This window comes from Pelmatolapia mariae, linkage group LG10_11 (assembly GCF_036321145.2).
Source record: "Pelmatolapia mariae isolate MD_Pm_ZW linkage group LG10_11, Pm_UMD_F_2, whole genome shotgun sequence".
Taxonomy (NCBI): domain Eukaryota; kingdom Metazoa; phylum Chordata; class Actinopteri; order Cichliformes; family Cichlidae; genus Pelmatolapia; species Pelmatolapia mariae.
Window position 1 is genome coordinate 44168992 of NC_086236.1, and position 15362 is coordinate 44184353.

General features: G+C 40.2%; 2 protein-coding genes across 2 annotated transcripts; both read left to right on the plus strand.

Moving 5' to 3' along the window:
• The first annotated feature begins 5128 nt into the window (after positions 1 to 5128).
• On the plus strand, positions 5129 to 12230 carry LOC134636783 (fasciculation and elongation protein zeta-2-like). Its single transcript, XM_063486960.1, has 9 exons — positions 5129 to 5590; positions 6901 to 7009; positions 7200 to 7316; positions 7480 to 7612; positions 7706 to 7965; positions 8138 to 8218; positions 8606 to 8681; positions 8753 to 8818; positions 11149 to 12230. Exons 1-9 carry the CDS (start codon positions 5250 to 5252, stop codon positions 11163 to 11165), a joined length of 1200 nt encoding a protein of 399 aa, XP_063343030.1. The 5' UTR covers positions 5129 to 5249; the 3' UTR covers positions 11166 to 12230.
• A 1925-nt stretch (positions 12231 to 14155) lies between these two features.
• On the plus strand, positions 14156 to 15098 carry clec3ba (C-type lectin domain family 3, member Ba). Its single transcript, XM_063488121.1, has 3 exons — positions 14156 to 14296; positions 14405 to 14503; positions 14698 to 15098. Exons 1-3 carry the CDS (start codon positions 14200 to 14202, stop codon positions 15096 to 15098), a joined length of 597 nt encoding a protein of 198 aa, XP_063344191.1. The 5' UTR covers positions 14156 to 14199.
• The last annotated feature ends 264 nt before the right edge of the window (positions 15099 to 15362 follow it).

Sequence of the window (15362 nt, forward strand, 5' to 3'; positions counted from 1 at the left end):
AAGAGTCTTAAGCACAGTAAAGAGACAGAACAAAACAGCCCACACAGTGTTCTTATGGCCACAGCCGTAACACCTGTAACATTCAGCAGTCGCCTCATTGTTCTGACACACACAACAAAACTAGTGACTACACTACACCCTAACTACACAAGACAACACACTAACTTTAGACTCCAAACATGCTAAACGTCGCAAATCTCTCACATCTCAAAACACCGCTGTCACTCCTAAAATTTCCCCCCTTCCTAAACAACTAAATGCCATGTTGCCATATCATTTTTTGATTGGTCGACATGTTACATTTTTCCACTAATAGGAAAGGGTGGAGTTTTTTGGTTTTGTTTATGCTCACAGGCGGAGAGTTCTTTAGAGCGTTTTCCTTATAAAATGCCGTTTTCACCGTTTCTTTCTGCAGTAAATATAAACAACGATAGTATTCAGGAAAAAAGAACAAACATTGCATATATATATATATATCATAACTGGTTTTACGTGGCCTATCAACACAATTTAAAAACTGGTATAAAGTCCACACTGTTTCCGTCAATTGCTCCGTCTGTCCTGCTCACATCTCCAATGGTTGTACACGTTGTCATTAACGTGGCTTCACTCCACATCAGCCACGCCGCTTTGCTAGCTAAAACACCGGTGTCGGCACATAAGGACGCTGTCATAGCCTGTCAACAACGTTGATTGGCTGCGTATATACGAATGTGAATCGCATCATTGGCTGGACTATGGGATAAGGTGGTATCGTTCTAATCCCATACTGGAGCAGCCAGTCACTTACTGACTAACACTGCAAAACAGAATTGTTAACGTACTTATTTTAATTTCAATTCAGGTTAGATTTTTTTGTGCGCAACACAGATTTTCTGTGCGCAGAGACCGTTCCAGCAGTGCGCAATTGCGCACGCGCGCAGCTTAGAGGGAACATTGGGCCAAGGTGTGTATGGTGTACTAAAATTCTGAAAGAAGATTCATCTTTTATTTCCCAATATGTATGGCATACCAATTACTGGCTCTGGCTATACTATAACCTTAAGTATACACACAGAAAACAGGCTTAATTTTGACCTTTCACATGTGGACTAAGGCAATAAAACTGAAGTGAAAGCAGAAAATGAAGTAAGAAAGAATGCATATGCTGAAAATTGAATTAAATTCTGTCCAGCAACATGGCATACCTATCTTTTCGCGCCACTGAAACAAGAGACAAAGATGGAGGGTGCATCGCCTGGTATGTTGTCAGAGTGTTGTCAGACCTTACAGCAGTGGTTCCCAAACTTTTTTTGCTGGGCCCCCCTTTGTTTATAAGAAAAATGTTCGCGCCCCCCCCCCCCCTTCGCGCGCGCGCGCACGCACGCGCACATCCTCCAACCACCACACCCATATTTTGCTCCATTGCGGTTTATTTCACACCTCAAACATTTAGTAAACAATTAAGCAAATACGATCTAGTATAGTAATCTGCAATAAATTACAGGTAGTAAGAAAATAAACTACTAACTCTTTTATGCTGCGTCCACACCTACACGGGTATTTTTGAAAACGCAGCTGTTTCGTCCACACGTAAACGGCGTTTCAAATCACCGAAAACGGAGATTTTTTTAAATCACGCAACGTCAAAGGTATGTGCCTTTTTTCACGTCATGCTGTGCGCACGTTATTGTTTACATGAGATGAATTGCAGAATAGCAGGTAGAGACAAAATACTGTTAATCTGACTGTCTGCAGGTTTTACACGCTTACATACACACATGCAGTTACTGTCCCTCCATTTAGAAAGGCAGAGGCGTCACAGTGTGATTGTTTTACATGTAGTTGTTTTTTTTCCTGTGTAATAATTTTCAACATTGCTATCAATACATTTTTCAATCCCTCTGCAAAATGGGTTCAAAAGCATAAACAACTGTTGGATGTTGTTTGTCCGTGATTTGAACCAGGGGAACAAATCGTGTCAGGATCAGCCTGACATTATTTGTATCCCGCTGTAACTTTACTGTATAAAGAGCTAACATCTCCAAAATGTCAGGAGTAGTTAGTTATTACAACAAGTGTTTGTGAACTAAAAATCAAGAATGTGGGATACTGTTTGTCCGTGATTTGAAGAATCCAGCGCGTGCTCCCGACGAACGGAAAACCAATTATGCAGGGGAGACCTACCTCTGCACTTGTGCAGGTGAAACCATATGCGTCACCATATTTTCTAGTCTTTGGCTTAGAATGAAGTTGGTTTGGAAACATATTCAGCAATGCTTCATCTCCTGATTTGCGTTTGTGGAGGCGCCCCATGCTAGCAGTGTCCAAGCGTTTTGTTTTTTTTGTTTCTTTTTGTTTTTTCCTTTTCATGTCGCGCTCCCCCTGCAATGGCGTTGCGCCCCCCCTAGGGGGCGGGCCCCACACTTTGGGAAGGTCTGCCTTACAGTAAGTGTCATTTATGAGTTTATCTTAATGCATTGAAAATATGTCAGCTTTCTGGAAGAATGTGAAGCTTTATAAAATATAAGAGTTATTTAGGAGTTTTGAGTTAAAGCGCTGTTAATTACTTCTTACTATACCTAGCTAACCTTAAGGTAACAGTCATTGCTAACATATCCTTCCCTTAATTTCAGTATTAGTTCTTGGCTTTAGTGCCATACTTCGTTAGAGTTAATCTGTTTTGGCAGCATTTTTATGTATTACCTAAAATTCAGTTTTCAGTATTCAGAAATGGCTCTTAGTACCACTGTTGTAGTTGAGCTAGCGGCTCCGACAGTCATTGTGGTGCCTATGAGCAAGTCAGTACGTAACCATAGCGGTGTTGTGTAAAATGACAGTGTTGTTGTTAGCTCTGAATATAGCAAATGTAGTTATCACCACGACCATGTGTTTACTAGCGCAGAATAGGAATAAAGACTAAGTAACTTTAGTTTGCTGTCGCTCATCTGCCGTCTGTTGTCACACTTAAGTTAGCAGTGTTGCAGTGTTGTGAATTACTTATCACTGGTTAACATGAAATACATCTCATATTATATGTTTTAAGGCTCATTGCTGGAAACATGCTCTGATATTGTTTCTTTTTTATGCAAAATGGCTGAGCAAGTAATAGTCAGTGTTATTAAAAAAACAACAACAGCTTTGCAGCAGGATTGTATGTCATGACCATGCAAGTTATCTCACTTATTTAGCCATGTGTTTCTTTTTTTTCAGCACACAAATGACAACTTAGAATCTGTCAAAGTCCTTGTAACCACTTTTAAAGATGAGAAAGAAATTTGTAAAAAAAATTCTTCATGTCAGCAGTGACAAAGGATATCATTGGTCAAAGCCAAGCTCAGCATGTGGGCTGTGTGCTTGATAGGTTGCTAAAGTATAACACTGATTTCATGGAATTTATTGACGTTGACAGTGAGGTAGACATTGAGGACTTTGATAGATTCCGTATCTTCCTGTCAGCCAGAGGACCACAGATGGAAACCTCTCTTGGGGAGACTAGTTAAAATCAGGTACACTTCGCGTTTCCTAAGTCATAAAATGTGTTTCAACAGTTATTAACAATTAGTCAGGATCAGATTTATTTGCCAAGTAGCAACTACAAGAATTAAATCAATTGAATTATTATTCAGAATTTATTTTAGTCTCTCTAAAAATCTATCTTTATCTTCCCTGTCTCCAAGCCTGGAACAAGTATTGCATCACTTTGCAGTGATCCTGAAGCATCATCCACAACACACCAACCCCAGGTGATATGCATCAGTGATCTAAAGAGTGCAACCAGGCAGTATCACTTTATTGCCTTTCTATCTATCTATCTATCTATCTATCTATCTATCTATCTATCTATACATACATATATATATTCTTCCTCAGTTCAGCAATCTGTATATAAGGATCTGGTTCTGTTGATCCAGAAAGACAAAAATCTTTCCTTGGGTCAACTAAGGAGCAAGGCAAGGGCTAAAATGTACCAGTTTTATACACTGACACAAAGAAGAGGGCAGGGTGTATAATCATGTGTAAGCTACCAGATAAAACCTCAGCCAACTTATTTTTTATAAATGTTATAATCATTCACTGGTGTCATTTAAATTGCAATGTAAAAAAAATGTGTGTAATATTGTTGCACAAATAGAAATGAGTCTCATTTGAATGCCATGCTTTGTATCTGTTCACCTCTTTGTTTGTGTGGTCCTCACACTTGTAACCTACTTCTTTAGTGTGAGATGAGCTTTGAACAGGACTGCCTGATGAAAGGGGGCTGTCTGGGTCAAATGCACAACGGCATACGTTACAAAGAGGTCCGAAAGCTGTATTTGAACCCAAGGTACACAATTGTATAACTTGGATGCTATATTCGGTGTTTTTTTGTTTGCACACAACTGCATATTTGATGAATGTTGACAATTTGTTGAAGATGACAACTGTTACCTTTTAAAAAAAACTGCATTCATGTATTGTCTGGACATGATTATTTCAGAATATATATGATAATTGCACTATTTCAAAGTTGGTTTTTTTTGACATTTTAATAATCTAGCGAGCTAGAACATTAGCCAGATATTAATTTTGTTTGAGTCTGTCGAATAGAAATTGTTTTGACATATAAATTTAGTAATATAGGCTTGGTTAAAATTGACTGTAATAGATTTTAATTTAAAAGATTCTAAAAACTGTCGTTTATTCTGTTTGTAATAAATAATAATGTGCCAAGTATAAAATGGATCAATAAATGTATACTATATATATATACACACATCTTTTTCTCATTTCTTAAAAAAATGAAATTTACATGTTTTACTAACAAAACACATTTTAAGAGATCTTTGTGTCAAAATAACACATATTTGTGTTGACTTACTTTAACAGAAGATGTGTTAAAGGAGCAGACACATTATTTTGTGTTAAAATTGACACATCATGTGTTGTCCCTGAGCAGATACAGCATGTGTCAATTTTAACACATCACTTCTAAGAGTGCTTGAAATACGCACACACACACGCACCCCAAAAAGGGTATAAACTCGCCATTGTAAAGGGTAAGTAGTGATAAATGATCATGATGCGTTTTTATTGCTTTTAACAATCACGTTGCTGTTCAGACCCCACGTCACCGTGACCTGTTTATATTCCGCGTCTCGCCGCTAGTCGGCCCGGCGCAGGCTCGCTGTGGGCAGAGAGCGGGCAGACAGGGAGGATGCGGAGGCCTGCCAGTCCCACAACAACAACACATCTATCATCCACCCGGGGCGACTAGGCCGGTCCGGGCTATGGCTGCACCTATAGCACATTTCGACGACGACTGGCAGAACCTGGGTGATCCGAGCATGGTGTCAGAGGAAGGACTGCTGCCGCAGAAAGGCCGTGTCACCGCCGCCGCCGCCGTGAGCGAAGCGGCGCCCCAGTCGCTCCTGTTTGGCGGTGATGATGATGATGATCTGCACGACAGCAGCTTCTCCCCTAGAGAGAACGCGGGGTTCCGGTCCATGGAGGATCTGGTGAACGATTTCGATGAGAAGTTAACCACGTGCTTCCAAAATTTTGACGCCAAGACGGAGAGCATCGCTCCCGTGGCCGTGATCGCCGAGGACACGCTGCTGGAGAAAGACGAGTGAGTCCACGGCCTGTCTACGGCAGGCTGCGTGTTTCCCATCCAGTGTGCATGTGGAGGCTCCAATACAGTTTAGAAAACACGGAAAGACATGTTGGGGACATTTAAAATAGGAAGTAATGACATCGACATATCATCTGTTATCAAGATATTCAAACTGAGTAAACTTTAGTTCAGATCTTATGTGCCCTATATTAAAGATCGATATTGGCCTATACTCACAGTTGTTTTATTTTTAGCCCATTTCTAAAATCAACATCTCTGTGATATTTTTAACACTGCAGCTTTTTGCAAGAGATATATTTGTTGCAAAATAACTGCTATATTATATTTAAAGCTGGTTAAAGTAATTTATCAGGTATGCATTAATAATAATTTCATATTAGGGTAGGCTGCTGGTTATTTAAAAAGTCACCTTGGGCATTTTTTTTTTACCACACTTAGTAGTTGGGGATTGTTTTAAACCCCCCACTGTTCATTCCAAAAACATTTACAGCAGTTTCCCAACCTATTCACAAACTGAAAGGGGAAAAAAAAATCAACGTTTTTAGTCTCACACTAGACTTAATCCATGTCTGGGAAACTGAGCCTTAAAGTGTTAAACTGAAAAGAAATGGGAGGTCAGGGGTGGAAAACCCCTCAACAAATCCTAAATAGGAAACATGAAACTTGACTTAAGTGCTCCATCAGGAGGCATGATGCTGCAGCTCTGGGTGTAAGTGGCACTTTTTAAACGTCATCATCTGTGGTATTTTCAACCTGATAAGCTGTGTAGGGGATTATACTTTTAACCTTGGCATCAGACCTGCTTAATCTGATTGTTATGTTTTTAGATGCGGCATTAAAAAAGTATTTCTGTGGTGCACACAGTCAGTACCAACGTCCTTGCTGCTAATGTAGGTTTGTTTTTAGCAAAAAAAAAAATGTATCGCTAAAGGGGAATTCCAGGAAATCTGTGATTATCTCAAGTGCTGCAAACAGGAGAACTGTTGCTTTTGTTGGTAAAGATTAAAAATGAGAAAATAATCTTTAAAAATGCAAAGAAAAGATAAAGCAGATTCTAATATGTACCTCAAGAAGATGTAGTTTTAGTCTCAACCTGTAAATACCCTCATTCTTTTTGCAGTTCATATGTTTATTTTGGTTGATTTCAACCTTGACATACTTAGTTTGTAACACAGATGCTAAGATGTTTACAGTCATCAGATCCAGGCTTAGACCCCATTGGCAACATGTTCAGGCAAATGAAATCTGCAGGACAGCCTTTTAAAGAGTATGTGGTTTGTAATGACAGTCTCGTGTCCCCTCAGAATCTGGAACACTTTGACAGCTAACTACGGACATGTGATGCCGGTGGACTGGAAACGTTCTCGAACGCGCTCCCTCCACGTTCCCACAATCAACCTGGAGGAGAAACCCGTGAGTGATTCCACTTCTTCCGGCCCATCCCATCCTATCTCTGTCTCATTTTTCCCTTCATCCCACCACCCGGCTCCCCTCCCTCCAATGCCAAATCCCTCCTCCGGTCATCTCGCAAATCTCAAATATTCATTGTGCCAGGGTTTAGTGCTTTGATTAAATTCCCTCCTCCTGCTCTGTTCCTGGTTAGAGAAAGGCAGATGTCGCGTTGGAGCTGTCAGATGATGAGGAGCTCAGGGATCAGCTAGACATGCACTCCATCATTGTTTCCTGCATCGCAGAGGAGCCCCTTTTCACAGCAGAGCAGGTACGTTACACAGCCCTGTCAGAATCCAGCATAGTTCACCCCAGAAGCAGCCACACTGGGTCAAGCCTGTATAGGCAGAGCTTAACATGGCTGAAATCTTTTCCACAGATGTTTAATAACTCGTGCTCGATGGGTTATTTTAAGAGCTGGCTCTTTGATGCAGGTTATTGAGGAGATAGAGGAAATGATGCAGGACTCTCCTGACATGGAGGCAAAGCATAATCCGTCACAGTCGGACCTGTCGATGCTCTCTGTGGACGTCCAGCAGCCCAACAGCTGCCCTGACTACGAGGAGAGTAAGTGTCTGCTGATCAGAACAGTGTGTTATGATGAGTTATTTTGTTGCATATTATATTAGTAATTTATGGGAATATGCTTTGGTGGTCCAGGGATGAAAGCCTTGAGCATTGCAGAGCTGAATGAGCGTCTGGAGGAGACTGAAATGAAGATCAGGAGGTTTTCAGAGGAGCTGGTTCAGCAGCTGGCTCTCAGGGATGAGCTGGACTTTGAGAAAGAGGTAAAGAACAGTTTCATCTCAGCCCTCATCGATGTGCAGAACCGGCAGAAGGAGTACCGCGAGGTGCTCAAGAAGAAGAGGAAGCTTAAAGGTGGAGCTGGGACATCGCAAGGTCTTCCGGAGAAAACATCGGTGAGTACTTTAACTTTACAGCCAGGTTTTAAGGAATTATCACCAGTCCTGAGGTTTTGGTAGAGTGAAAGAGATCTTTCTTTTCTAGTGTCTGCTGCATTTACTGTATTTCCTTAAATCTGCTCTTTCTGGTAATCTTTTTTTTCCTTTGTTTTTCTTCCTTCCTTGTCAGCGCTTCAGCATGGAGGGGATCTCCTCTGTTATCCAAAACAGTTTCCGTCAAACTTTTGGGAGTGGGTGCAGTGAGAGACAGGTTACTGTGCTTTTCCTTTTCTCTCTGCTTTCCATCTGCTCTCGAATGGTGATGCCAAACCTAGGTTCACACCTGCAGTTTATCTTTGGGTGTACCTACGTTGGGTATAAAGTATGTGGACAGAATAGCTCTAGTGAAAGTAGTTCAAATCCAGTTTGAAATTAGCTCAAAGGAATATGTTTGAATAAGAGAGGTGTTGTTGACCAAGGGTTCTTGAGTTTATCTGACAAGTGCTACGTCAGAAAAATAAGGGTTGGGAACCACCCTAAAACGCAAACATCCCTTCTACTCCGCAATCTCAAAAGTATTAATAAGATCAGACACTTCAGTTCAGGATTAACGTGTTGTTTTCTTTAATATCCGTGTGTTTTCTCAAATGTTTTACAGTATTTGACCACAGTCATCCCTTACGAGGAGAAGGGACATCCTCCTTCGATTGAAGACCTCCAGATATTGACCAAGAGTAAGTTGCTTCACCTGCGCTGTGCAGTTTGTTGCAGTTGACTCACTAACTCTGATTCATTCAATTCCCAGTTCTGCAAGCTATGAGAGATGATAGTGACAAGGTGCCCAGCCTCCTAACAGACTACATTCTCAAAGGTGAGCTTTTCTCTTTTATTGTTACACAGGGTCCTTTACATTTGAAGTAAAATAACATCACAGAGAGACTCCCAACAATCCCGTGTTGGCAGTATGTCTGCATATGTCATCCTTGTTCCACATAACCCAAAAGATCAATAGCAGTCAATTATTACTGTGCTGATGATGTAAGCTCAAAGGAACGCGGCAGCGGTTATATATGCTGCAACCATATGTTGTAAATCATTGATGCTCAAATTCGTTTGATTTCAGTTCATTACAAAATCCTCTGAAAGCGATCTTCAACGTGAGTTTTTAACTCCAAGCTAGACTGTTAGAGTTTAAAACGCAATTATAAAATGTGAGAGTTTTCCTGCATCTAAACAAGCCTTAAGGGGGTGACTTTGGCCTGTGTACAGTGATGAAAACTCTATTACCCCATTAAAGCATCGTCCCGTTATGTGTCGCCTTTTGATATGCCTGTTGTGGAGTTGGCTTAAAGTTTTTTGGAGACGTAATAAAACCCGATTGTGTAAAAGTCCAAATTTAACATCTGGTTTCTTGCTGGTAAATCTTTATTAAGCATTTTGAACGCACCAGCAGATCCTCCAAAATCACTTTCAGACTGTAATGAAATCAGCAATAAATGTAAAAAAATACTTTTGGTACCACTTTATAATAGGGTCTGAACTAAGGGTGTAATTCAACTGGTATTTGCTGCAATTAATATAATTTAGTCTGAAATTACAGTGTGATTATGTTAATCTTAATAATAATAATATACTAATGGGCGAATGAACTACAATAAGGAGTGTATCAACAGGGTATAAGAAGTCAAGTTTTTACTGGAAAATTGTTTTACTGCAAGTAATTTCATTGTAATTTTACAGGAGGAAACACATTATATAGGAAGTAAGTAAAATTATATAGTATGTACATAGTAACTCATTTTAAGTAGTGTGTGAATTACTTAAAGTAGTGCAAAATTCATTGTAAGAGGTGTGTTACTTCCAGGTAATTTTGTGGAAGAGTGTAATGTAGTAGCTTTTGTGTAGAAAACACAAAATAAACCAAAGATATGACTGAACTGTACAAATGAAAAACAAAACTAAAAGTATTCATAGCTAAAAAGAACAGTTTATTCATGTTGTGGATATGCATTAGAATGATTCTATTAGTCTTTTTTCACTCATATTAATCAGGTTTTTTACCCCTCAGTCATAAAAGGCTAATGGGGTTAAAATGCTGATGTCATCCACCCACAGTTTAGTTATTTCTTTCTTCACCCTGCCCGGTGGATGGGTGGGTGACATGAACACCCAAGTCTGTAAATGCAATAATCACTGACTCCATCACTATACGACTTCATGGGCCTTGATGGATGGATGTCCTGCGATGTTTGGTGGAGTTTGTTTTTTCTTGTAAGGAATGAAAGGAAGAACGGTCCTTATCACATGTTATATAACAGGGCAGTTGAATAGTGGAATATCCGAGTTCAATCCACCACTGCTTACAGTTACTTACACACTATTTAAAATTGCTCTCAGTATAATTTGAGTCTCCTTTCCTGTAATAACCTGAACTGTTACCCCTTTATTCTGCACTGTGTACTGGATAAGGATTCGTAGGTAAATACATTGTAATTTCAAATAAAATACACTGAAATCCCATTTAATTTTTGGTGAATTACACCCTTAGCAATGGGTCATATTTTAAAAATGCTACTTGAATTATAAACACTGTGCATATGACGTTTACCGAGTACAGAGCTTTAGTATCTCTAAATATTTGCAGTCTGTCTTTTTGACTGTGTCGTCGACATTTCACTTTCTGTTTCATTTCTTTATTTTTCTTCCTGTATTTCTTTTGTGCTATTCTTCATAACAAATCGCTGCCCCACACTCGTAGCTCTGGTGTGAGCCCTGGATGGAGAGGTTTGTGACACGATTATGAGTGTTGTGGTGGTGTTACTCATAATGAGAGAGCGCCTCCTCTTGACCACTGAACTGTAGTGCAGAATGACCCCGATGCTTTCCCTCGCACTTCCCCTCTCTCCTGCACGGTTGTTAGTGTCTAGACCTGCAGACTGTGACTCACAACCACTCACATAGAGATCTGTTTACCTAGCACTTAATATATGAGACACTGCTATAATGATTAATAGTTATTAATCACAGCTAAGGCTGTATTTGAATCACTCGACCTGCACCAGAAATAGGTTTAGTCGCTCACGTACATCCTTTTGTTTTTCCTCATCTTTATCTCCTGGATTGTAATTAATACCTTATACTGAGGCTGTGTCAGCGGCTCCATCGCAGCTTTGTTAATATTGATCTCTGCTGTTGTTCCAGTGGTTTGCCCGACATAGACGAGAGGGAGGCTCTGCAAAGGTTCCACATTGTTAAGCGTGATGAAAAGAAGAAGAGGACGCATTGTTTTGTTTTTTTGCAAACATGAAGCACACTTAATTTATTCCTGGATGTTTTTACCTTTGTGTGTCACATTTTTTCCCCTGGATTTTCATTAAGCTGTATTTATTTTGTACAAGCACTATGATTTCAAAGCGTGTGTATTCTTGTGAATTTTTGTTTTTAATTGTCTCGCAGGGTGATAGTGTATCCTAAGTTGATAAATTATATAAGAAATGTAGACTGACCGTGCACTGAGCTTTGCTTATTGATTAGAGCAAAGCTGCACCGCGGTTGGCTTTGTGTTTATCGGAAGTGCTGAGCTGTACACAGAGCGGAGAACGCGATGCACAAAGCGCTCTGATACAGATGTTGCAGTAATGGAGAATCATAATAGTGAATGTTAACAAGCTTCTAAACTGATAAGCTTACACAGAAAATAACTTAAGAATTTTAAAAAAGAGGAGAGTGAACCACAAGATGGTATTTATTACAGTAGCACCTGAAACAGATGAGAGAGCTCTAAGGGAACAAGATACAAATAATTAAATACAAAATGATGAAGATTACTCAGATTATCTGAAACCTGTGTTTATAAACACAAAACTATCATATAGTTCAGTTTTCCATGTAGCCGCAGACAGAGGGGAGCCATCTGCTTTCATCTTAGTACACTGCAAACATGATTGTTATAATTTCATAGAAGATGACGTACTGTATTGATGGCTGAGGTGATTTAGCCTGGACTGATATTTACTGATTAACTTACTAACTATGCATTTGAGTGAATTGTGACCCACGCACTGTCTGTACTCTTGCCTCTGTGCATGGGGCGGCGTACACTACCAATGGGCATTGCTGTTCTCTATGTATTACTTTATACAAGCTGCCTTTGCCTTTGGCTGAACTTTTGTACATTATAAATGACTTATTTTCATTGAATGTCATGTTACTAAACCACAGAACCTGCTTCCATGTTTATTTATTTTGTAAATATTCTCTTGATAAAATATTGATAATATTGATAAAATCGCATCGTGTCGTTTCTTAATTTCAAACAATGCTCACTATATCTTGATGCATGCTCAATTATAGTAAACTATAGTAACAATAAGAACCAGCACTTCTACCTCAAACAGCATCACCGAGAAATATATGCGCCTTGATTTTCAGTAAGTGGTTTGTAACAAAAATACAAAATGCAAATAAAATGTATAAAATACTATAGATGGCCTAAACACCCATATCCCCTTTATTTAATATCTTGCTATGCTTAAGGAGTCTGTGTCTGACAATTTTGTCAAAATATGCACATAAATAACCTGCTGGACTCTGGCAGTGCTCATTCTGTTCCACCTCACACAAATGAACACATACCCATCCTGCTACTGAATTGATGCCTGTATGGATGTGCCATCCTGGAGAAGCTGGAGCTGTGCAGCCTGAATTGGCTGGAGGAGAACTAACAAACTGCAACTGTAGCGAAAAATCAGTCAGCCGGGATGCGTAGGGAGGAATGGGCTGCATTTCTCTCTCCACTACCTGCAAACTGTTCCCTTTTTAGGGGAAGACTACTTGTTGCCTCTCCAGCATATGTGCTGTCATTTTCAACAACAGGGGGGATTTAGGTTTGTTTTGTGGCTACAGGACCTGGGCACCTGCCAGTCATTGAGTCAACCATGAATTTGTCGGTATGCCAAAGAACTTGTCAAATATGAGTCAAATATGAGCTTAAGCTGTCTGTCTGACACCTAAAGCTTGGATAGAACAGTCATACAACCGGACAATGATCGCAGCACATCAGCAAATCTACAACAGATTATCTGAACAAAAAATGAATCAGCATGTTGCAGTGGTCCAGCCAATTCCAGACCTCAGCCTGAATAATGAGCTTGTAAACCTGAATGAACTGAAGCAACACCGTAAAGAAGAATGGACAAAAAAACCTCCACAACTTGAGAGTCTGATTAAGTCATACAAAGTACAATTACTTAGTGTTGCCAGAGGTGGTTAAGTCGTGGGATTTTTCCACACTGCCTCTGGTGTCATATGTCATGTGTTGCTGTTTATCCAAGTTTGCATTTTCATTATTTTTAAGGATCTTAAGGACCAAATAATATTTTATTTTATGTCCTAATACGTAAAACCTCTAGACTGAAAGAGAATTTGCTTTTTTCCCACATGACTGTACACATGAGAATGATAATTCTGTTTGCTTGTGTTTGCCAGGCTCTGTGAAATGTGGGATTAGTGACTGGTTGGAGTCTTGGCCAGTCTTCCCTTTCATTGCTGGCTGATGGTCAGTAAAACTCTATGGGCTTCCAGAAACACACAAAGCATAATTTAAAGTCAATTTCACAATAGTGAAATTTCTTATTACACAAGTCTCTGCCACATGTCAGCTACACACCCTCCAGCTCATTTAGGCGATCCAGATGTAAGCTGTGGAACCCCCCCAAAAAAACATCCAACCTTTGGCCCTTAAAAGAAATACAGCTGGCTCTGTGACAGGAAAACAAGAGATTAGATCGACAGTACAAAAAACTAAGATAAAAGCCTTTTCATGTGTTTGTCATTTTAATAGTTGTTGCCGTTAAACAAAAACGGATGCAAGTAATTGACAAAATAGCTTCATCAACATGCTGATCCTGTTAAATTCTATTTATGTAATAAATGACTGCACACTCAAAAAGACAAAAGGATATCTGTAATTTATTGGTGTCTTACAAACATATGGAAAAACCAGCCATGCTTGTCTGAACACTGTTAAATGCAAAAAGCTGCTCCCCATCCATCTCGCCTCAGCCTTTCAAAAGCAACACAAACCTCTGTCAAACATCTGTAAAACATTTGTTCTCTCTCAGATAAGATTTCCTCACTCAGCTCTGTGCCTCCAGCCTGAGTGTGTAAAACGCCACAGTCTGGCCAGCGCTCAGAAGCTGTGCTGCACCAAAACAGGTTCCCTGCATTGGATTTAAGGTCTTTTTTCCAGGTATGATGGATGCTAGAGGACTTTGGATGGTGCTCTGCCTTCTCTTGTTGGCACACGGCTCACTCCAGCAGAACTCGAAGAAAAGAAATGGCAAAAAAGGTAGGACTTCATATTCACCAGCTGAATATATAATCAGTGGCTTCTACAGGACAGTATTGTTAGAGTTCACCTTGTTTTTTTTTTGTTTGTTTCGGTAATTTTGTGCAGAATCTGCCATCAACTCTGCAATCGAGAATCTGCAGAGGCAAGTTGATGAGATTATTCAGGATCTGACCGTGCTGAAAGAGCAGCAAGCTTTACAAACAGGTGTAGACTTCTTCACAAACACCATGCAGTTAGGTTTTTTGTAAAGAATGTCCCAAAGTTGCACAATCCACTCAAGTATTTGCTTCAGTTTGAAGGCTGCATTTCATTTTCTAGTTAAACAGCTTTCTAGAGATGGAAAGCTGAAACAGGTCCAGGGCTTTTGAACCACTTCCTCATAATTCCCTCTCTATCAGTTTGTCTAAAGGGCACAAAGATCCACAGAAAGTGTTTTCTGGCCAATCTGGTGAAACAATCCTTCCATGCCGCCAGTGATGACTGCATCGCCAAAGGAGGCAGCCTAAGCACTCCTCTAACAGGAGATGAAAACGACCATCTCTACAGCTACGTACGCCAGAGCATCGGCCCCGATGAGCATATCTGGCTGGGCATTAATGACATGGTTACCGATGGCCACTGGGTTGACCACTCAGGCTCTAATGTGCGCTTCAAAAACTGGGAGACTGAAATCACCCAGCAGCCAGATGGGGGACGCAGCCAGAACTGCGCCGTCCTCTCCACCACGGCCAACGGGAAGTGGTTCGATGAGAACTGCAAGGCTGAGAAGGCGTCTGTGTGCGAGTTCAACATCGTCTGAGAGACCATCTGGTGCTCCGTTTTTCTATCTCTGACATTGCTTTGTAAGCATGAAGTGCAACATTACGAAATACGCTGAAAAATAATGCGCTGCATCTTTAATCAGCCTGCATTTTCTCGGCCAAGCCTTCCAGCTGTCAGTCCAGAACAGAGATTTCACTTGGTGCTCTTTGTATAAGCTACACCCACTTGTACATACACTCCATAAACAATGCTTTAAATATTCATTGAGGTAAACACTGGAGGGTTCGTCTTTATTTTTCTC